The following is a 20,792-nucleotide window of genomic DNA, read 5'->3' as shown; positions in this document are numbered from 1 at the left end:
AATCTGATATATCGAATGATTCAAAGAGAATAGTGGAGTGTTTTGGAACTCACTGTTAGGGCGACAGCTTGGTTTTATATATATAGGTCGGGTCGGGTTTAATTAGATTTAAATTCGATTTTAAATAAACACCGGGTCTATTTTGATCTGTCTTGAAAACAACCCGAAATAAATTAGATCGATCCAATATAAAATTAGTATATATAAATTTGTAAATTTTATATACTAACTTCAAAAGTTACTTTTTTGTGAACTTACTTTTTTGAGTTTTTGGCTTATGAAAAGTAATAGTATTAATGTCTTATGTAATTTTCAAAATCAAATTGTAACTTTTTAAGAAGTTATTTAAGTGCTTATAAAAAAGTTAAAAAAAAAACGAGTTCTCTCATGATAAAAAGTTTTTCTATCACATTTTTTTTAAAAATAAACTCTTTTAGAATTAAAAAACTAAACACAAAATAACTTGTTTATAAGTTAATTTTAATATAAGCATTTATTGTTTAAACTATTTTTTTAAAAGAAGCTTAATTAAGTTGTTTATACCAAAATAAATTATTTTAAACCAAAAACAATATTGTATGATATAATATTAATTGAAGTATAAAAATATAATATGACATTACCAATTTCACTCAAAAATACATATTTTTTTTTATCATAAAAACCTCCGGACCAAGCGACCCGAAGCGTAACCAAAAAAACAAACCCAAAAATAGAACCGGGTAAAAATAATAAACCCGAATCCAGCAAAATATGTCTTGAATCCGGACCGGGTCTTGAACACCCCCTTTGAATATGGTGACTAATCCCAAGCATGGTCTAAGTGAACTTGAGTTTGGGCTGTTTGGCTCTCAATTTGAGTGGTTTTTTCTTTTTGCTTATGTTTTATGTACATGATTATGATTTCTTCCCTTATTTATTTAGGTTATTCCAAGGTACAATATATTGAAGGGAAAGAAAAATAATTACAAATATACATATATTTCAAGTAGCTATTTACCATAAAAGTTTCCTTAGCCAGCGTTGGTTTTATTATCATTTCCTTAATTCTTTTTACTTACAAGATTGCCTGTGTTATTTTGCAAAATTAGATCATATAAGACGTGAATCCAAACTCTGGTGAAAGGAGGAGAATGATTCAGTTGCTGCTGCATAAAAGTTGTCTCTATATATTTTGGAATGTTAACTATTCAGCTTAATGATACTGAATATAATGGATATTTTAACTTTGTTTTTTATGCATTCATCATATCCTGTAATAAATCTTCAAATAAATCAACATACAATGTAAAATAAGATCAGCAATAATATCTTGATCAATCAAAATTAAGCCATAAATATGTATATATATACTAAGGTTCAGCCAAATTCTTTTGTTTAGTGGCATATATAAAATAAGATATAGATAGACATAATTGGTACAGAAGAAATAAAAGCATTTCCAAAGCACAACATAGCCTATCTTATGATCTATTTATGATATGATATGATATGATATGATCATAACCAAACAAATGCTCCAAAATATGTTTTGGCTGCAATCAACATTATTGCTCATTCAAATCTTAGGAATTATTATCTGAAGAAATCCATCCCTGAAATTTCAGAAACAAAGAAAACAAGATTACAAATATCAGCTTCAATTCACATGTGTCTACTATTGATGAAGAATGTTAACATAGATTCAATCAAACACTAACACTTCTTTTGGAAGTTCAAATGTACTTATGTGATTGTGAGATATTGAGTCTTTATGAATCATGATTGTACTTAGTTTTCTAGCTGAATTGAAAATTTGATTTTAGAATACTATTAACTCTGTAATGAACTATGCATCAGTGGCTAGTTTCAAGAGTTATGAATCTTAAATAATCAACAAATAAGTTAAATAACACTTAAGGTTTCACTCACTGGAATTCAGCTGATATATGATCCTTGTTCACGCCGGAAGGGAGTGGCCAGACCGCCTCGCATGGTCCATATAGTATCTCGCGCTTGTGATACGAAGAAAACGAGGCATTCGGAGACCCTGCAATTGTCAAGTAGCTAGTAGAGCGTCTACCTTTTACAGATAACCTGCCACACAGTTCATATAGTTGGTCACAAACTTAACACAATTCATAACCAAGAATGTTAATTATTGTTAACATTTTGATTTTTCTACCTACCATTCTTTCTTTCACAATTTTTTATGAAACATATATCATAAGAAATGGTTTAAACACATACATTAACATAATTTGATTTGATCAATGTAGCCGATTCCATCTAGTCAGATAAGACTTACTTTTCGATGCATATGCATAAATTGGATCACATATGAGACTTCAATAGTGACTTGAGTAAAAAGATTATGCAACATTTGATTAAGCTTTATCCTTTCCTTCAGTTGAGAAGATTATAACAGAAATGGTTACTTACTTTTGATCATCAACCTCCACTCTTATGTCATTGATCCTAACACCTGGAACTTCAACTGTGATAACATATTTTCCTTTTGATTCCGCCACATCCATCCTCGGAGACCACTCAGTTCCTGCTAAGGAAAAGGTTTATAAATGTAACATGGTTCCATTTTAATAACTTTTGGGTTCAAATCTCTAACATACTAACCATTAATTTCAGAATGTAGTTGGTCTACTCGCGGTAGCGGTTTCCTTGGCCTAGAAAATGAAGGAGGTTCAAGTGTACTAAATTCACCACCCTGAACTGGAGCCAATGGTTGGACCACTGAACTTAAGTAATCCGATTCAGTTCTCGCTGGTCTAGCAAAACACGGCGCTCTTTGGGGTCTGGCAAAACAAGGTGTACTTTCGGGTCTAGCAAAACATGGTGCTCTTGTGTTAGCAGGACTCTGATCAGATGCAGAACCAAAAGTTTTAGGAGTTGGAGCACCCTGCAAAATTTTTCATATTAATTATGCTACTAAGTTTCTTCTTCTGAAAAAGAATCACATAGAAGGAGTATTTCAGGCAATAAGAAATTTGTTGTTATTACCTCTTCAGCTGAAATCTGCCTCATGAAATAACCATAAGATTCAGATGATTGGCGCGCGAAATACACCTTGTTATCGCATCGCCGGAGCACAGAGTTCAAACTACCACTGCAGTTCTGATGAAAAAGGGAATGAAAATGAATTAACAAAACAAGTTGCATACAAATACTAATGATGAAAAGGGTAAAGATTATTATATAAGACATCATACAAAAAATGCTAGAAAACAGAAGCACATGGAAATTCTGAATTAGCATCTTAATATAGAACTAATTAATTCCTTGCCCTTTATGAAACACAGAGATCTGATGTTAAATCCTTTTGTTTTATAAAGTTTAAAGTTGCTAGAACACTATGCTAAGCTTAGGAACTTTTCACATCTTGGATTTCAACAATTACTACTACCTATGAATGCAGATATGCAATGATAATGATGTCAGACTACAGAGTTACAAAGAATTTATGAAAAGCTAGATGCACAATTACATCAATTCATCCAATCTTAAAACCAAAAAGGGAAAACATTATCCAACCTAATATCAATTTATTATGATATGTGTGAATCTCACCAACTGATTTAAAGAATAAATTTTCCCTATCTCCCTTTAGAGAGAATCCAAAAATGAAACAAAAGAGAATTTACTTTACATAAGATACCCAAATCATATTCAGTTAGTTAGATTCTCTCATGATAAAACATGATCCTAAGATTCTAATCATATGACCTCAGTGAGGAACACAAGTTCACTACTCTTGCTCCCCACTTAGTATCAACTTGTCAAGCATGTCAATAAAAATCCATAATTTCAATTGATCAATTCAAACAATTTCTTCAATAAAAAAAATAATTGATAAATTAATTACCATAGGGAGAACATGAGTAGCTGAGATGTCATCAGTTGATGCAAAATGGGAAGCAATCAAGTTAACTCTGCGCCTCACCAATTCACTCTCCATGTTTTTTTTGCACTAAAATTCACTAAACCAAGATGAAGATGAATATGATGAAGTGTGTGACACTGTGTGGATCTGAAGATGAATAAGATTATAAGCAGTGAGAAGCCAATCATTGAGCACTGTGGAAGATTTTTTGGTTGAGCAAAGGAACATGTGGGGCCCACTGAATCTAAATATCTTTGAAACTTGAAGGTGTAAAGAGTTAAAGATGCCACATGGTCCTGACCCACTAACCTAAATTATCAACTTTAGTAGAATAGAATATTGCTGCTTCAAATTAGTCACATACTCACATGTCACCCCACTTGCTTCTATTGCCTCCATTTTTGTCTTTGATAGGGGCATTCTTGGGTGAACATTTTCTCCAAATTATCCAATGAATCAAAAATGAAAAATGAAATTTGAAAAGTATAATAGGAAAAATTGTCATGTACTCTTGATATTGATACTTGCACACTTTTTTTTAAAAAATATTTGTTATAATGTCTAAAATTATAGTGTTTAATTATCAAAAATAAGTTAGATAGTTAATATTTAATTAAAAAATATAAAAAATTATAGATTATAAAAACAATTCGGTAAAAATTCAATCCTAAATAATAAGCACTATAGAATTAACTTTAAAAAAATATGTTAAACTTTTACAGCTCCTTTTTTTTTTCTTGTAGATGTAGTGAAATTCTTTTATATATCTTTTAAATTATAAATAACTGTCTCTTATTAACAATTCTACAATTAAACAAATGAAATTACTAAATATATAAAAAGGGAATATTTGCATATTGCAAAATGTACAATTTAATTACAACATAATTTTTACAATATAATGTAACTAAAAATGCAAAGTAGAGTTATCTTGACATTGTTCAAAGCTGAAAGCATTAAGCTTTAGCTGCAAAATGCAAAAATCAGAATTCACAAATATGAACAATGAATTTGACGTTCATATGATTTGAGGTGCCGTCTTCAACAAACAATAACGACATTCAATCCAATTCCATCTCAAAGACCGATTTTTTCCGCACACAAAAAAGCTTGATCTCACCGACCCAGATTGGATCTCTCTCTCTCTCTCTCTTCCTTAGGTCAGTTTCATTCTTTGTTCCCCGCCAAATGTTCATTTCAATAACTAATTCATCGTGGGTCTTTCTTATTGTTATGGAATTGGGATGGATGATGATTTCTATATACAAACAAAAGATATATTAATAAAAAAAAATAGTTTTTGATCCCAAAGTTTGCATTTTTATCATATTGGTCGCGTGCGAGCTAGCTTTAGCTCGAATGGGTCCTTGTATCTTTGTTTTCAAGACGAATACATAATGGTCCCAATGATGAAGAAAATAACCACCATAATTTGTATTTAGCTTCTCTTTCTCTCTGACACACACATTCCGTATTTTGTTATTGTTATTTTCATTGCATTGTCTAACATTGCATAGTTAGCATAAACTAATTTCAATAAAAAATTTGAAGAATTGGTATTTCCTAGTAGTTTCTAAACAATCAATGTTTATTGCTTCATTTAGATGAATAGGGAAGATGTACCTGTCTTCTATGAACATTCAGCTTAATCTAACTGCAAAATGGTGGTGGCTATCAAGGAGCAATTGTTTCTTTTGGTTTTTAAAAATATCTTGCCTTATTGTTCTAAGATGTAATGACAATCAATGTTTGATTTGTTTATTCTTTGATCACTGATCAATGATTTTAAGTCCATCATGCAGGCGTAATTTGATGAATTTGATTATGAAACCAGGTCCTGTGCTAGAAAGGCAGCTTGTGCCCTGGCTTTGTTATGCACCCAAGTGAGGTTAAGTAGTTGGTTTTGGTCAAAGAGTATGCTGGATTTGTTGTGGAGTATATAAATGGCAATAATTCGACATACAGAAGGAAATGGTACAGAGTGAATTGGATTCTGACAAGGGCAACTTTGCTAGGATCACTGGTGGCAACAGTGGAAGAGTAGGTTCTGTCTTTGGTAGAGAGCCTTCATTTTCACGCTGGTGTGATGCGGACGAAGAAGTCCATTTCAATAGGGAATTAGGAAATGCAAGGAGTGATCTTGTGGACGAAGACCCTGGTTTTGAATTATTATTTCATCAGGAGCTACAAAGAGGACCTTTAGAAAGGGAGAGACTGTTTCACCTAAAGTTTCAGCATAGCATTTTGTATGGTGCTAGTAACATGGATGAAGATTCAATTCATCGGAGAGTAAATGGATCTGAGAAGCATGTCCCTTTTGATATTGAGAACAGGCCTACAGGGGGACTGACTCATGTTGACTCCTCCATGTCCTTGGAAGATCATGGATCTTTGGCGAAAAGCTCCCGCAATCCTATTTCTGTGGGATATATTTTAAAGACCATTTTTTTCATTCTTATTTGGTACACATTCAGTCTATGTTTGACCCTGTAAGTTTCTTCTTGATACAAGTGGTCATCACATGCATAGATACACTATGTAAGGTTATTTACAATTCGCATTTTCTTGTTTTTCTACTAATTTGAACAGGTACAATAAAACTCTATTAGGAGCTGATATGGGGAAGTTCCCGGCTCCTTATATGATGAATACTTTCCACTTCATAATGCAAGGTGTCCTATCAAAGATTATTACCTGGTGCTGGTCTCATAAATTTCAAACTGGTGTTGTCATGTCTTGGAGGGATTACTTTTTGAAAGGTAGCCTTTGAACTCAGCTCACTTGGTTATGCTGACTGGGTATTCCATATTAAAACTTCTAGGTACATTTTTTGTTTTTGGTCATTAAGTTTGTGTTATTGACTGTTATAGTTCATTGCTCTTTGTGGTAGTTGTTATTCTGACTTGGAAAATACTAACAAAAATGTATAGTTACAACACTACTTGGGATATTTGAAGGCATGTCACTTTTCTGTTATAGTTAGCCCCCCCCCCCCCCCCCCCAAAATCCTTCCCCCTTCCTTCTTTTCCTTTTTTTTTTTAATTTAAAAAATCTTGTGTCATTTCTTTACAGTGAAGCTGTTTTTCATGCAAAAATCTCATCACTCGTTATATTAACTTTTCTATCAACTAATGCCACAGATGGACTTTGCCTTTCACAGTTGTGCCGACTGCTCTTGGAACAGCATTGGATGTTAACCTGAGCAATGCATCTTTAATTTCCATCTCTGTCACGTTTGCTACAATGGTAGGTGATATTTCTGTTCTTCTCATGTAACCTGAGGGAAATATTTGTTTAAATTCTTTTGTAATGTCACGTCTCATTTCACTACATCGCCCACTATTTTGTAGAAGATACTATCCTTCTTCCCTAACTTCATTGTCCTTTCCTCTTGCAGTGTAAATCTGGGGCTCCAATTTTTCTCCTTCTGTTTGCTTTTGCATTTCGGTAATTTTCTCTTTTCCTCATATGTCATCTGTGTGCGTATTCAAGTATAAACAAGTCAAAATTGTTTCAATTCATGTTTTTGCCATTGAATTGTCAAATATTTGTTGGAAGGTTGGAGGCACCAAGCTATAAACTATCTGGCATCATCGTAGTCATCTCTGTCGGCATATTACTAACAGGCATGTTCAGTCTAAGAGCTTCTCGTTTTAATTTGCATTTATTTGCACTTTCAAAATCAGAACATCTGACCCAATATAGCTCCCAACAGGCATTAACAAAGATTAACTGAATATGGATGCTAATTATTAACAGTTCTATGGTTCCATCATATTGTTCCATGTTGAATATGCGATTTCTTGAAACATTGTGATTTTTTAAGTGAAATAGCTTCTGGAGAGGAGTTGATCTTACATTGTTAACTTACTTAATTTGCTTTTCCATGATATTTTGGAATGTTTATCAGAATTTAGAATGGCCCCTATGTCTTTGTGTGCTCTTGGAAGTTCCTAGTCCATTCTGAATTTTGGTTTTTCCAGTTAATACCTCAACATTGTTTAGTAAACTATTGAACAGTGAACCAGTTAAAGATTTCAACTAATATTGGGTTTTGATTCTTTTTCACCGTCATGGTGAATGTTTCTCAGTTCTATGTAGTATCACGATTACAAGTTCTCTTGATTTTAAATTTTCAATTGAAGCTTGCCCAGCGAACTTTTCAAGCATTAGGAAAACATACCACATTGAGAATTCACACACGTACCCATCTTATTTCTGTGCACTGCAGTTGCAAAAGAGACAGAATTTCAGTTATGGGGGTTTATACTTGTTATGCTTGCTGCTGTTATGTCAGGGTTCCGCTGGTGTATGACCCAGATCCTTTTGCAGGTATGATATTTGCATTTTTTTTTTCTTTTGCTTAAAAAGTCTGTATGTATAAAATACAAGTGAGCACTTGCAGAACCACATTAAAGTTTCATTATTTTTCTTTGTTCCCTTAGTAACTAGTATTCTTACCTTGTTTTGTTGCCGCGGAACCTAATTTTCATTCTTGTTGTGCATGTTGACTCAAAAACCAAATTGAAGAAAGAAACCTATGGTAAGTTCCCTGTATAACTCCACATGAATCATTAGGCACATCTTCATTCATAATAGATTTGTTACAATATATTTGATAAACTTTATTGGTTAAAATAATCTTTTGCTTATTTATTTCTTGTTGGTTTCAGTCAATCAACCCATAAATTTAATATAACTTAGTGCCTTTTTTTTGTTCCTGTATAAGCTGATAGCAGAATCTTTGTGCCTTTACTGAAAATGCAGATGTACTTTAAAAAAAAGGGTAGATGCGTACTTTATACCTAAGATGTCATAAATATTCTTAAGCATGAGAGATCATATGATTGTTAGAAAACTAAAGCAGATGTTTAAGAGATCATTGTACACCATTTGTAGTTGTAGACAGCAATAACTTAGTTTACATAGACCACTACTCTCTCCATTATTTATTCATTTCATATGTTGAACTAAATCCTCCATACTCCATAGTATATGTAGGAGATGAAGGCAAATATATATAGACCTTAATGAACAGGCTTAAAATCTCAACCGGGATTGATATCTAGGAGATAGGTAATGGCAAGGATAGTTTCATGAAATAAATCAAAAGATATTTTCGATGTTAGAATCTTAGATGTAAGTAGTGTCCTTTATCCCTTACTTCACTAATACAAATTTATAAGTTCTATTATAGTCTAGCAAAGCCTTTATGTGCATTTTCAAATGTTTCAGGTCTAAAAGATCCACTTACGCTTATGAGCTATGTAGCACCAGTAATGGCAGTGGCAACTGCACTTCTCTCTCTTGCATTAGATCCATGGCATGAACTCCATAACAACAAATACTTTGATGATTCAAGGCATATTACTCAAAGTTTCTTCCTGATGATTTTAGGGGGCATTCTTGCCTTTTTCATGGTAATGGTATTCCCTTCAAGATTCATTTGTGCTCTGATCTAACACAACTAGCTTCTTATTGACTTTTTTGAGATACGCTTTGTTAGAAATAAGGAGAATATCTTGTAATGTCTCTATCATATTTCAGCATATCAAATCATATCTCCTAGGATTACCTGAGATATCTACTTATTTCATGATCATTTCCTTTATCCTTACTTAACTAGGATTAGGATTTCACTTCGTTATAAACAGAGATAGTATTCCTCTCTCGTAAACACATCATGTTCTATCAGAATAATACGTCCATATTGTTTAATAATCTTTCTTCTTCTCTTTTCTTTCTCTTCTGCTTAAAACTTACAGTCTCAACAGGCAACTATATGATATTTTTTCTTGTTCCAGGTGTTAACCGAATATTTTTTGGTCTCAGTAACCAGTGCAGTCACAGTCACAATAGCAGGGGTAGTCAAGGAGGCCGTCACCATATTGGTATGAACTACGTTTCGATATTGTTCTTATCTTTTGGTATGAATATCCAGTGGTCCCTCTTAATCTTGTATGTTTATTACCAGATCCTTTCGGTATCATTCTGTCAAGATTACATTGCTTCAGTATATGAATTAATTTAGTACTATATTTTTGATAACTGTTGCATGTTATGTTCGAATAGGATAGAGGTTTCTTAGTGTTGTGGTTGCTGATTGTAGATTTACTTGCACTTTCTGATTATATGTTGTTTATCTGTAGGTTGCGGTATTGTACTTTCATGATAAATTTACATGGGTGAAAGGACTCGGTCTCTGCACTATTCTGTTTGGTGTCAGTTTATTCAACTGGTACAAGTAAGTCATCAGCAAACTTGTCTTCCAAAATTCTTTTTCCTTTAATTTTATTATGCTTATTTGTATGTTTTTTCGATCTATTTTTCTATTTTAGATATCTGAAGCTTCAGAAGGGCCATTTTGGTGAAGGCGAGGTGGCAGTGCTTCACACAACAGATTCTGCTGGCAAATATGTTATTCTTGAGGAGATGGATGAGCAGGATATCTGAAACCTTCATAGCAACATCTTCAAAGTAAGTCCCTCAGTTGGATTGTTGTTAAGTAATGCATGAAGCTACAATAACTTATTTATCTACAGATATATATAAATTGACTTTCCCTTTTTAATCATAAGATCATTAGTGCTTGTCTTGGTCATCTCAGGGCTTGAATGTTGATGTTATCAACTACTACTGCTAATATGGCACTCATTAATACTTTCTGTCAATGGAGAAATGTACCACTTTTATTGTGCACCTTTCTTGTACACCTTTCGTTTATGATATAAAAGACGAATTTTTTATCAATCACTTTTAATAGGTATATAAGAGAAGTGTATACTAAGTAGTGCATATAAGATCTCTCAATTGCTATATTTGTGTAGCTCCTACGACTCGCCTGCTGACCGACTTCATGTCATGTTTTCAGCAGTTACCTCTTGATGCTTCCATTGGATTTGTGATGTGAAGGTGCTTTCCAAGTTTGTCAGACCGGAGGAAACAAATCGCCCGGCAATGATCAACATTTAAGCCCAATCATTCATCACTTCCATTTTAAAATTTTGTGATTGAATATCTTGTATTCTGTTAGTGTTTCATCGGTAGAACAAATTTTGGTATTCTTGACTTGAGTTGTCAAGATATATTTTGTAGATTAAGGCAGCAGGGTGTAGTAGATCAAAGGTTTATTTTTGTTTTAATGTATCGAGTTACATGTTACTATTTTTTGTTCTTATGTAATAAATGTAACTCTTTGATTTTGTTTATTCTTGCCTGATGATTCATCTAATTCTGAGTCATGTTCAATCTTATAAAAGGGGAAGTATAGATTCTGAAAATAACTGAGTGGCATCAACGCTTCTCTAAGTCGTCCTGTTCCATACTACATGATATATACAAATTGGCGTGAAGATTTATCTTAATCAGCTCATGAAATTCAATAAACTATGCATGAAAAAGTGTAGTTTGGACACCAAATAAACCTTATAAATTTGAGTAAGAAATTCTTCTATATCTTAACATAATGAAGCAGAAGAAAAGAAATTCATAATCATAACCTTTTTCTTCATATGTGCAACTGATATAAGAATAATCGAATGTATATACATGTAAGCAGAAGAACAACACCTCAACCTTATGAACATTGAACCATTACGTTCTAAAATTGAGTTGTTCATTAATTGCACATATAACATTGTAGTTTGGAGCTTATAATCACCATCTCCCCACAATTTTCTTACTACCGGAAAGTAAAAAGATGACGCATTCAATCTTATAAGAGGGAAGATTATCGTCATGATTGATCTCATATGGATAAAACTGATAAACTACAAACAGATACATAAGAACAAACAATGTTATTCAACCAACTTAACACAGAAGCACTTGGTTATTATTCTCATCAAACTCATTGTGCTATTTTACAAATGTCTTCGTATTCCACAGCTTTGAGTACCCTGCCATCATAGGCACCTTTCTCTATCTGCACCTTTGCGCAAAAATGATCCGTATCCACTCCCAAAAGTTTCGCAGTTGATCCACGATATGCACCATTGACAATTTTTACACGGCCCCCAACTTGTGGAATCACAGTTTCAAGCTCTTCCTGATCGACTCTCAGCACATGCTTGCTTTCAAGCATTTCAATTTCCCCAACATATTTGTCAATCACCTTTCTCACCACACCCTTTTGCTTGTAGTACCCCTTCTCTGCCAAGGCCTTGCTCATAACCTTAACAATGATTCCCTCATGCAACCAATAGTCCTTCCTGTTGATTTTCTCCTTTTTCTTCTCCTCTTCCCTAATCAATTCTTCCAAGGTTGACTTTCCTCCACCACCACTCTCTTTTCTCTTCAAACTATTTCCTGGATTCCTTTCCTTGTATTTATCTTCCTCATCCTCATCAAACACAGCCTTCTTCGATGACTCGTGTTTCTCTTTGATCACAGGCTTAGCCGATGCCCCAAGAGAAAATCCTATCTTAACTCCATCTTCCACATTTAGTTCCCTCGGAGCCTCGACCCTTGAAGCCTGATCAGCCTCAGTGGTATCTGACCGTTGCATCAATTGCTCAGCTTTTTCGATCTGTTTCATAATCTCCTTCTCTTGCTTCTCTTCCTCCACCATATCTGCCTTGATCCTCTTATTCTTCAACCTCTCCTTGAAAAGGGTCTCAGAATCTCTATCTATATACGTAATGAACCAACCCTTAGGTGTTTCCTCGACCTTACACTTCCCCGTTCGACCCAAGTACTTGACAAACTCTGTAAGAGTTGCCCACTGAGTGGAGTTCATATGAACATGATGCCTGTCATTGATGTACTCATTATAAACCACGGTGGCAGCAATGCGGCTGAACCGATGGCTGCGCTTCATGTGCTCAAGGAAAGATGTCTCAAACTCCTCGGAATAACCCTCGACTATCCGATGTGGGTTTTGGCCAAAAATCTGCATCTGGCGCTGGTGGCTTTCACTCATGCAGTGGCATTTGAAGCCATTCTCGTCTCGGCATTGCTTCTGGCACATCTGGCAGTACCACCTAAGCTTCTGCAGCCCTTTTGCCTTGATTCGATTGGCGATCGCTTTCGGTGTAAGAAATTCGTTTTTCCCCATGGATTATCCGGTTCAGATGTTTCAGACAAAAAAAAAAAAAAACACTAAAAACAAACAAAAGAAACCCTAATTCAGTGGTTGTCTTCAGATTACAAACATAACAGAGATATTGAATAATTCAGGAATTAGAGTCACATTATAACGGTTGCATACAAAGAAATATGAAATCTCTAATCCATAGGAATCATAGGGAATCAGAGATATATAAGATTGAGAGAGAGAGAGATTCTAAGAACGAACCTGAAAAGGGGGCTTCGAGATGACTTTGATGGCGGTGGCTAGGGGGGCCGAGGAATTGGTTGTGGTGGCGATTGGTGGCGGAGCTCGCGACGGAAAGGGCGGAGGCTGGAAGCTAGATTGGCTACGCGGTCTCTGGATCGTTGCTTTTCGTCGTTGATGTTGTGGGTCTGGGCCACTGGGCCTGTTTGATATAAACAACAAGGAACACTATTAATCCTTAAAAAATAGGTTATTTTTTAAATTCATGGCTAAAAGATTTTTTTAATTAAATTAATTTTTCAAAAGATTACGAATTAATTGACTCTATTAATAATTTTAAAACAATAATTGATAACGTAAAATATTAACTGATAATATACATGATATTTAAAAATTTATCAATTTAATATGTCTAATTAATTCTATTAATATGTCTAATTGAATGCTCATTATTGACTAAATATATTTTTAAAAATTTATCAATTTAATTGTTAGGTCATAATATAGTTTATGTAATTGGAAGAAAATAGACTAAATTAATAAATTTTTATGAATATATTTAGTCAATATCTAATTAAACATGTCAAGTATTATGTATATTATCAATTAACATCTTATATAAAAAATTATTAATGAAACTTTTGAAAGATAAATATGACTAATTTATAATCTTTAAAGGACTAATTTAATTAAAAAAAAATTTTAAAAAAAATTTAAAAAATATCTCATATTTTAGAACTAATTTGATTATTAATCTTATTTATAAATGTGAATAATAAAATAAAAAATAAAATAAAATTAAAATTATAAATTACATTATTAATTAATTATTTTTAATTTCTAAAAGAGGTGCAGCCATAAGAGTGTATCTAAGATATGAATGAAAAAACACCGAACGTCTGAAAATTTTGCATGAAGATGACAAATGCAATTCACAAATTCAATACAAACAAAAAATCACCGCAAAAAAGAGAAAGAGAGAGACAAGCAGAACAAAACATAACAGTGCCAATTTCCAAGCCGAATTCAAATTCTCGAGCTAAAACAAAAGCTAACATATCAAGATGATCAAAAGAAACAAAAGGAAAAGCTGAAAAACCTCGAAACCCCACGATTCTTTTATAAAAAATTCGATTATTTGATGCTACCCCAGATGATGAAACCGTGAGAAATAGACATTGAAACGACGAAGAAGAAGAAAAGACTCGAACTTTGGAATGCCCATAATGCAAAAAACAACACAATGGAGAAAGAGTGAAGAAGCAAGCACCTGGTTCAACTCAGCTCGCTGACTGTGACTCGTTTGACTCGGCGCGTTTTAAGATAGAAAACAGAAACCCCTCACTGAGTCGGTGTCTATCTCTGACTCGCTCAGTGATGAAGGGAATTTGAAAGTGGAAAGTCAGGTGCACTCCATTTCACGTGAAGTTGATAACTAAGAGCCTTTAGATTATTGGACTGATTTAAATTTTCATTTAACGATTCTCAACTATTAATTTCACCGAATTTGAAAGATAAATAGTACTCGCTCAGTGTTGTTTTGAATTTTATTTTATTTTTTGTTCTCATCTTAAAGATTTATCTTATCATATTGTGACACGTAATTGATTTTTATTTTTTTTGCGAGATTTCATGGCAGTTCTGACTTTTTCCTTTCCTCCTTCCTCCGCCACCTTCACCCTAATCCTCGTAACGCTGCACAGCATGGATCTAAAAGACTACGTCTACAGCAAATAAGATGTTTATTCTTAATACAAATAAGATGTTTATTCTGTACAAATGAAATGTTAAGGGAATGTGAGGAAGGCTAAAAGGGAGATGATAGTTAAAATTTCCAATGATAGGGTTAAAAGAGTTTTTTTTTTACTTGAGTTAGGGGTGATTTTTTTTATAATTTTCAGTAGGCTAAAATAATTAGTCAATTGTTCACGTTGTTCAGATTTTTCATTATCTACCTAACAGAATTGAAACAACAATCATATATAATTTTAATTTTAATTTTAATTTTATTATTTATTATTTATTTATTTTTCTGCACACTTGAATCATCATATAAAAATGAGTATTTTCTATATATAAAAAATTAGTTGAATTAATTAACTGTATAAAATATTTTAGATAATAATATGGTGAAAATTCAAATGCAGTTAACTTTACGTGAAGTTGATAGCTGAAGACGGTTAAATGATTTGATTAAATTTTCATCTAACGGCTCTCAATTATCAACTTCACGAAAAATTGACTCTATCTGAATTTCTACCTAATAATATACATAAAATTCTAAATTCTAATTTTCTTAATACTAATTGACAACATAAAAGGTGGTACCGTGGTAACATTCTAATCAAACTTCCCTATCAAGTCAATTCGTGTTTGCAAATGTGTTTGCAAGATGTTGGAGACAGTGATTTCTGATCCTTGCTTTTACCAAATTGCATCTTAAGTTCAAACGCATTGGCAATTTGGCATGAAACAACCAATTTTACAAACCTCTTAAACTCAAAAGTATGATTAAGAAAGGTTCGACAATTATGATTTGAATTCTTTTATGCTATCGGATAACGGGGAGGACAAGAAGATTCATCTTTAAGTGATGCGATTATGTGACTACACTAATCATCTCAAATTCATATCAATGTTTTCCAGCTATAAGTTGTATTATTTTTAATAGTCAACTATTGATTACATTTTTTACTTATTTTTTGAGAGGATGGAAAATACTGGTAAATTAAGAGTTTTGTACAAGGGTGCAAATTATACCAAAAAGATCATTATAAAAATCCAACTTATGCAAATATTAATTGACGGCAAGACAGCTATGATGTAAAGTAATGATTAAAAACAAGAAATAGATAATGAAGAATACAATTAATTCTGCACTAACGAACGTTAACAAATATACATCCTGAGATTTTGACTAACCTTCCATGCTCCAATTCTCTACTTATGATTTGGAAAGATAAATGTAACGAGTTTTATACCCAGAAACAAAGAGATTTATTGATTCATGTACCATGGAAAACTACCTTAAATATGCAGTATAATTTATAATAACAATAGCCAAAAATAATTGTAGATAGCTAAAAAGATTGCTCAACATTACCCAAGTCATAAGTATATTATGTAATCAGAAATATATTGGGGTCACAGATCGGTCCTACACTCACAAATCAGTACACTGTCTTTGCAATCCGGCATCATATTTTTGTTCCTTTCTTGACAATCTACACAATTGATTTATAAGTCTAATGCTCAGGCTGCAATAGCATAACCTCCCCGAAAACATGATTTTCTAACATAGAACTTCTCATCAACACATTTTAAAAAATTCCCTAACAAGAGAATGATCTAGGTTGTACAAGCAACAATCACCGCTTAACTACAAGATGGTTTGCAACATGCACATGTCCAAGGTCCAAATCTTCAATTCTTCAGAGCACCAACAATAACAACTCGAATTTAGCTGCACAGTAATTTAAACATCTCTGTTTAGTAGAGACAAAAAATGACGGATGCTAGTTAACCATAGGTCAGAGCAGATAAGACAAAAATGAACTACAAGATGCTAATACAAATCCAAGTTAAAGATTTAATAAATTAGTTGTAACTAGTGACCATACAAAAAAATGGATTTCTTCATAAAAAATTTAGCCCACAAAGATTTTACAATAACCAGTGAACTGGCTGAAAGTAATGTTAATATGTCAGCAAAAAATAAAGGTTGCTGAAAATGCAGATAGAAAAAAGCAGAGGCACATAATTCAATGGATATGACCGTACAATTAAAGAACAGATTGGTCACAGAGAACACCAGGTGACAGCCCCACTTCTAACTAGTGGTTAATACTTTTATATAGAATGAATAGAATGTACTACTCGTATAATAATATTAATACCAAATTATTCAGCTCATGTAAAAGTACCCAACCAAAATGAGATAAACACAACATACAATACATACAATCTGTATCATGTTTTAATTTATCGAAACTATAGAGAACCACCTTTTAGTTAGCCAACATTAGTGTTTAGGTTTATAATTTAGGATTTAAGGTTAAAGATTTACGAGTTAGCGTCTAGATTTTTAAGATAAACAAAATAATTTTAAAAAAGTTGGCTGATGTTGGCCAAAAAAAGTTGGTTACCTAAAATCACACTTTAATTTATATTCCAAATATGTAGTCTAAGGGGTCAATCAGTTGATTCAGCTTCAATAATTTCTATTATTTGATTAATGAAATGCAATTTTCTATAAAAAAGAATATGATTAAGAACGAGAGAAGATAATAAAAGGAAATGGATGGTAAGAGATCCTCTATGCAAGATCATGGGAAAAAAAAGGAGAGAGAGAGAGAGAGAGAGGGAGGGAGGGGGGATTTAAAGTGCTTTCTATGAAGTGTAGCTTACAAATCTCAACATGTTTAAGTGGGAAAGTCCTCTAAAAAGAACATTAGCTTTATACCAAATAGATGTGACAAATTTCATCACATCCTACAAAACATGCTTGTTCTGAAAATCTGTTTTATGCAAGGCAATGAAATATGTTCGACAGAAAACGGGAACATATGTGACAGAAGTATACCAAGTTACCCCGGCTCTCTCTCCTTCTCTTTTGATTCTGTTATTGAATTTGGATCCTCTGAATTTTCACTTTAGAGAGTAAAGTGTGATCTCTCATTATTGAATGGTTTCTCACTTTCTCTCTCATATTTTTTCTTGGCCCCACTTACGAAATAAATGGTGAGAGATCACACTTTACCCTCTAAAGTGAAATTTAAACTTTAGAGAATCCAAATCCCTGTTATTTGTCATCCACAGAGAGACAAAAATATTAACCAAGTAAATTTTATTCCGTTATTTATTAGCAAAATACAATTGACTAGCATTGAAATGCCCAAAATAAAGCTAAACAGTTGTGCTGACTACAATCCTGCATGAAAACCACAGAATGAATCCAGACTTGAGGATAAAGGAGAATCTTCAGCAGGAGGTATCGAGTTTGACCTTGGAATTAATAACAACTTCAATGGCTATGGATAAGTGAATAAGAGAAAAAATGAAAACTGAAATCTAAGATACATGGTCACGGGTTCAGCTCAACTATGAAAAGTGAGAGACAGTGTATTTCATTTTGGGGGAGAACAAAAGCATCTATAGATAGTTTATTCATAGTAAAGTCATCCATAGATAGTTCACATTAGCTACATTATTATTTAAATAAACCAAAATTGTTTGACAATGAAGGCTACCTAATTCAATTAGCAGGATTCACAGTCAAATCACAAACACAAAGGAAGAAAATCCATAGAAATTCCCTATAAATAAACCCACATATACAAAGGTACAAGTGAGACAAAAGGTTTATCACAAAACTCATGTAAGTTGCTGCTACCATTATACTAATAAACTTCATACCAACTAACTGATTTCCTTCTGTTACTCAATCGTAAACTAACAAAATGATTTATTAGGATTATACCCTATATCCAAAAGTAAACTCATAAACTGTTTATGAGTATGACTATGATATGCCAAATACTGTCTTCTTTGTCTGCAGCTAATTGCTTCTAGTGATAGCATTCTAACATATCTACAAATCATACTACCAAAATACACGATGAACAATTTCATTTTTATTTCAAAACTGCAAATTCCCATCGTATCTTAATTTCATGAACTTCCATGACCACTCTTCGTCCATCAAGACATCACAATCTTAGACAAAAACAAAAAGAACAATATAATCCTACGCAAATTATGCTAGATAACCATAAAACACAAGCTATATTAGTTATCATAAACAAATCAAAATAGAAGAAGAAAAAAAATAAGAAATTACCTAGTTCATTACCACTACTGCTGTTGCTGGTTTTGTGGGTTCGGTGGAGGAGGCATGCCTGGGCGAGGAGGTCCGAACACCGGAACGCCGCTGCCAGGTGGAGGAGGCATCCCAGGACGAGGCGGAGGCGGGGCGGGCATCCCTGGCCTTGGCGGAGCAGGAGGCCCTCTCACCATCTGACCAGGTGGTGGAGGACCCATAGGCCGCTGCCCAAACTGTGGCGGAACAGGGAAAGGCTGTGGAGGCCCACCACCGGGCCTGGGTGGTGCAAATTGCCCAGGCGGCATCGGAGGTGGCGGGCCTCGTGCCATTGGCGGTGGACCCTGACCAGGATACCCCGGCATCTGGCCAGGCGGCCGCATAACCGGTGCACCGCCGGGATAAGAAACTGGTGGCGCCGAAAGCTGCGGCGGGCGCGAGATCTGCGGCTGCATCATGCCGGGAGCTGGTCCACCAACACCACGGACGGGCCCAGCCAGCCCGGGCTGGGCCTGGACAACTGGAGCTGCGGGGATACCTCGGCCTGCGGCACGGCCTATGCCAGGACCGCCCATTGCGGCGGCGTTGACGGCCTTAGCGCGTGACTCTTCAGGCGGCGGAGGACCCTCGACGGTCATGGAGATAACCTCCTCGCCGCGTAAGAGAACCAGGCCAAGTGTGCGGCGGTCCTCGCGGTCTTCTCCTGGCGCGGTTTTTTTTCCCTTGGCCGGTGGAAGCTTCCGGAACTCTTCGCAGTCTCCGAGGACAAGGTTCATGTGGCGGTCGAAGGCCATAAATTTTCCGACGAGCTGGCGGCCGTCTTGGATAGTGACCCTCATTCGGTAGTTAATGTATTGAAGCATCTTGGAGCTCTTTGACATCGACATTGTTGCGGTTTTCAGTAAGGTTTTGCTCTGAATCTGAAGTTGTTAGGGTTTCAGAGCATTGAAAGTCGAAGAAGCATGAGAGAGAGAGAAGGTAAAAGCAGCTTCTCAGTGTAGTAAACTAGTAATAGTACTATACTAGGGTTTAAGAATAATTGAGAATTTCAAAAATTATATTGGGCCTATTGCATAATGGGCCCAAATTCACAGTACTCATGGCCCAATTATTTTATTCTACAAAAAATTAAGACCAAACAAAATATCTATAAAATAAAAATAGAGGAAAGTCCACCACCTACTTTATGATTCCAAAATTGAACGAAAGAGAATATATGAAAGTAGACTTATATTAATTCACCCAAAAGAAAAAAAAAGTAGACTTATAAAGATAATATATATAAATATAAATAAATATATAATACTAGATTGAAAGGTACCGTAAAAAACAAAAAAATATAATAATTAATTTTAACAGAATATTTTTTATCATAAAATCTATACAAAATTTGGTGGGAACATGTAATTAAACCTAAAAAATTAAACCAAACGAGCCTAATATTGATTCAAATTTAGACATTTAGTGTTATATTTAAAATTTAAAATGTTTCGAAACTTAAATTAATTCAATTCAAATTTGTTTTTTTCCTCAAATTTGAACTAAATCAATCCAATTTTATTTTTATTTTGTATAAACAAATATATTTGTTCAGTCCAAACCTTTCTTGTAGATTGCAACTAGGGGTGTGCATGGCTCGGTCCGGTTTGAAGACCCGGTCCGACCCCAAACACTTTAGGAGTTATTTTGGTGTGATTTCATCGGGTCTAGGACTGGGTAAGGGTATTAAAAATAGATCCAGTCATTTTTTCGGGTCAGGTCCGGGCCATGGCTCGGCTCACCCGAAGTCGGCCCGGTAGCTTGGTCATCATACACAATTAATA

At 34.2% G+C, this 20,792-nt stretch overlaps 4 protein-coding genes across 8 annotated transcripts; 1 reads left to right on the top strand and 3 right to left on the bottom strand.

The window, feature by feature from the left end:
* Positions 1 to 1,312: 1,312 nt before the first annotated feature.
* Positions 1,313 to 4,237, bottom strand: ACD32.1 (alpha-crystallin domain 32.1). The gene is made up of 6 exons (XM_016310394.3): positions 3,860 to 4,237; positions 2,998 to 3,111; positions 2,614 to 2,896; positions 2,422 to 2,536; positions 1,912 to 2,076; positions 1,313 to 1,595 (listed from the first exon to the last, which is right to left on the bottom strand). The coding sequence occupies exons 1-6, from the start codon at positions 3,950 to 3,952 to the stop codon at positions 1,559 to 1,561; spliced, it is 807 nt and encodes a 268-aa protein (XP_016165880.1). The 5' UTR covers positions 3,953 to 4,237; the 3' UTR covers positions 1,313 to 1,558.
* A 540-nt stretch (positions 4,238 to 4,777) lies between these two features.
* On the top strand, positions 4,778 to 11,083 carry LOC107606505 (putative sugar phosphate/phosphate translocator At1g06470). 5 transcript variants are annotated; one of them, XM_088492488.1, is made up of 13 exons: positions 4,778 to 5,037; positions 5,712 to 6,366; positions 6,467 to 6,636; positions 7,038 to 7,123; positions 7,275 to 7,324; positions 7,436 to 7,503; positions 8,109 to 8,209; positions 8,408 to 8,420; positions 9,113 to 9,297; positions 9,682 to 9,768; positions 10,027 to 10,121; positions 10,216 to 10,354; positions 10,749 to 11,083. In XM_088492488.1, exons 2-12 carry the CDS (start codon positions 5,849 to 5,851, stop codon positions 10,328 to 10,330), a joined length of 1,488 nt encoding a protein of 495 aa, XP_088348614.1. In that variant the 5' UTR covers positions 4,778 to 5,037; positions 5,712 to 5,848; the 3' UTR covers positions 10,331 to 10,354; positions 10,749 to 11,083. The 5 variants fall into 5 exon arrangements, 4 of the variants coding, with proteins under 4 accessions (XP_088348614.1, XP_088348615.1, XP_088348612.1 ...); XM_088492489.1 differs by having other exon boundaries at positions 4,809 to 5,037; positions 5,680 to 6,366; positions 8,175 to 8,209; XM_088492486.1 differs by having other exon boundaries at positions 4,809 to 5,037; positions 5,680 to 6,366; positions 10,752 to 11,083.
* A 373-nt stretch (positions 11,084 to 11,456) lies between these two features.
* On the bottom strand, positions 11,457 to 14,439 carry LOC107608685 (KIN17-like protein). The gene is made up of 3 exons (XM_021107004.2): positions 14,422 to 14,439; positions 13,173 to 13,353; positions 11,457 to 12,976 (listed from the first exon to the last, which is right to left on the bottom strand). The coding sequence occupies exon 3, from the start codon at positions 12,930 to 12,932 to the stop codon at positions 11,727 to 11,729; it is 1,206 nt and encodes a 401-aa protein (XP_020962663.1). The 5' UTR covers positions 12,933 to 12,976; positions 13,173 to 13,353; positions 14,422 to 14,439; the 3' UTR covers positions 11,457 to 11,726.
* A 1,811-nt stretch (positions 14,440 to 16,250) lies between these two features.
* On the bottom strand, positions 16,251 to 19,989 carry LOC107608686 (small nuclear ribonucleoprotein associated protein B). Its single transcript, XM_016310393.3, has 2 exons — positions 18,991 to 19,989; positions 16,251 to 16,614 (listed from the first exon to the last, which is right to left on the bottom strand). The coding sequence occupies exon 1, from the start codon at positions 19,854 to 19,856 to the stop codon at positions 19,005 to 19,007; it is 852 nt and encodes a 283-aa protein (XP_016165879.1). The 5' UTR covers positions 19,857 to 19,989; the 3' UTR covers positions 16,251 to 16,614; positions 18,991 to 19,004.
* Positions 19,990 to 20,792: the final 803 nt, after the last annotated feature.

The sequence above is a fragment of the Arachis ipaensis genome, chromosome B7 (genome assembly GCF_059453495.1).
Source record: "Arachis ipaensis isolate K30076 ecotype BB chromosome B7, ASM5945349v1, whole genome shotgun sequence".
Taxonomy (NCBI): domain Eukaryota; kingdom Viridiplantae; phylum Streptophyta; class Magnoliopsida; order Fabales; family Fabaceae; genus Arachis; species Arachis ipaensis.
The sequence above is the reverse complement of the archived record's forward strand: the minus strand, read 5'-3'. Positions and strand labels throughout refer to the sequence as shown.

Coding starts and splice junctions, on each gene's coding strand:
- ACD32.1 (XM_016310394.3), bottom strand. CDS start 3,952: ATGGAGAGTGAATTGGTGAGGCGCAGAGTTAACTTGATTGCTTCCCAT. Junction 3,112..3,859: donor CTACTCATGTTCTCCCTATG/GTAATTAATTTA, acceptor CTTTTTCATCAG/AACTGCAGTGGTAGTTTGAA. Junction 2,537..2,613: donor ACTACATTCTGAAATTAATG/GTTAGTATGTTA, acceptor TTTCCTTAGCAG/GAACTGAGTGGTCTCCGAGG.
- LOC107606505 (XM_088492488.1), top strand. CDS start 5,849: ATGGTACAGAGTGAATTGGATTCTGACAAGGGCAACTTTGCTAGGATC. Junction 7,325..7,435: donor CTGTTTGCTTTTGCATTTCG/GTAATTTTCTCT, acceptor ATTTGTTGGAAG/GTTGGAGGCACCAAGCTATA. Junction 7,504..8,108: donor TGTCGGCATATTACTAACAG/GCATGTTCAGTC, acceptor TGTGCACTGCAG/TTGCAAAAGAGACAGAATTT.
- LOC107608685 (XM_021107004.2), bottom strand. CDS start 12,932: ATGGGGAAAAACGAATTTCTTACACCGAAAGCGATCGCCAATCGAATC.
- LOC107608686 (XM_016310393.3), bottom strand. CDS start 19,856: ATGTCGATGTCAAAGAGCTCCAAGATGCTTCAATACATTAACTACCGA.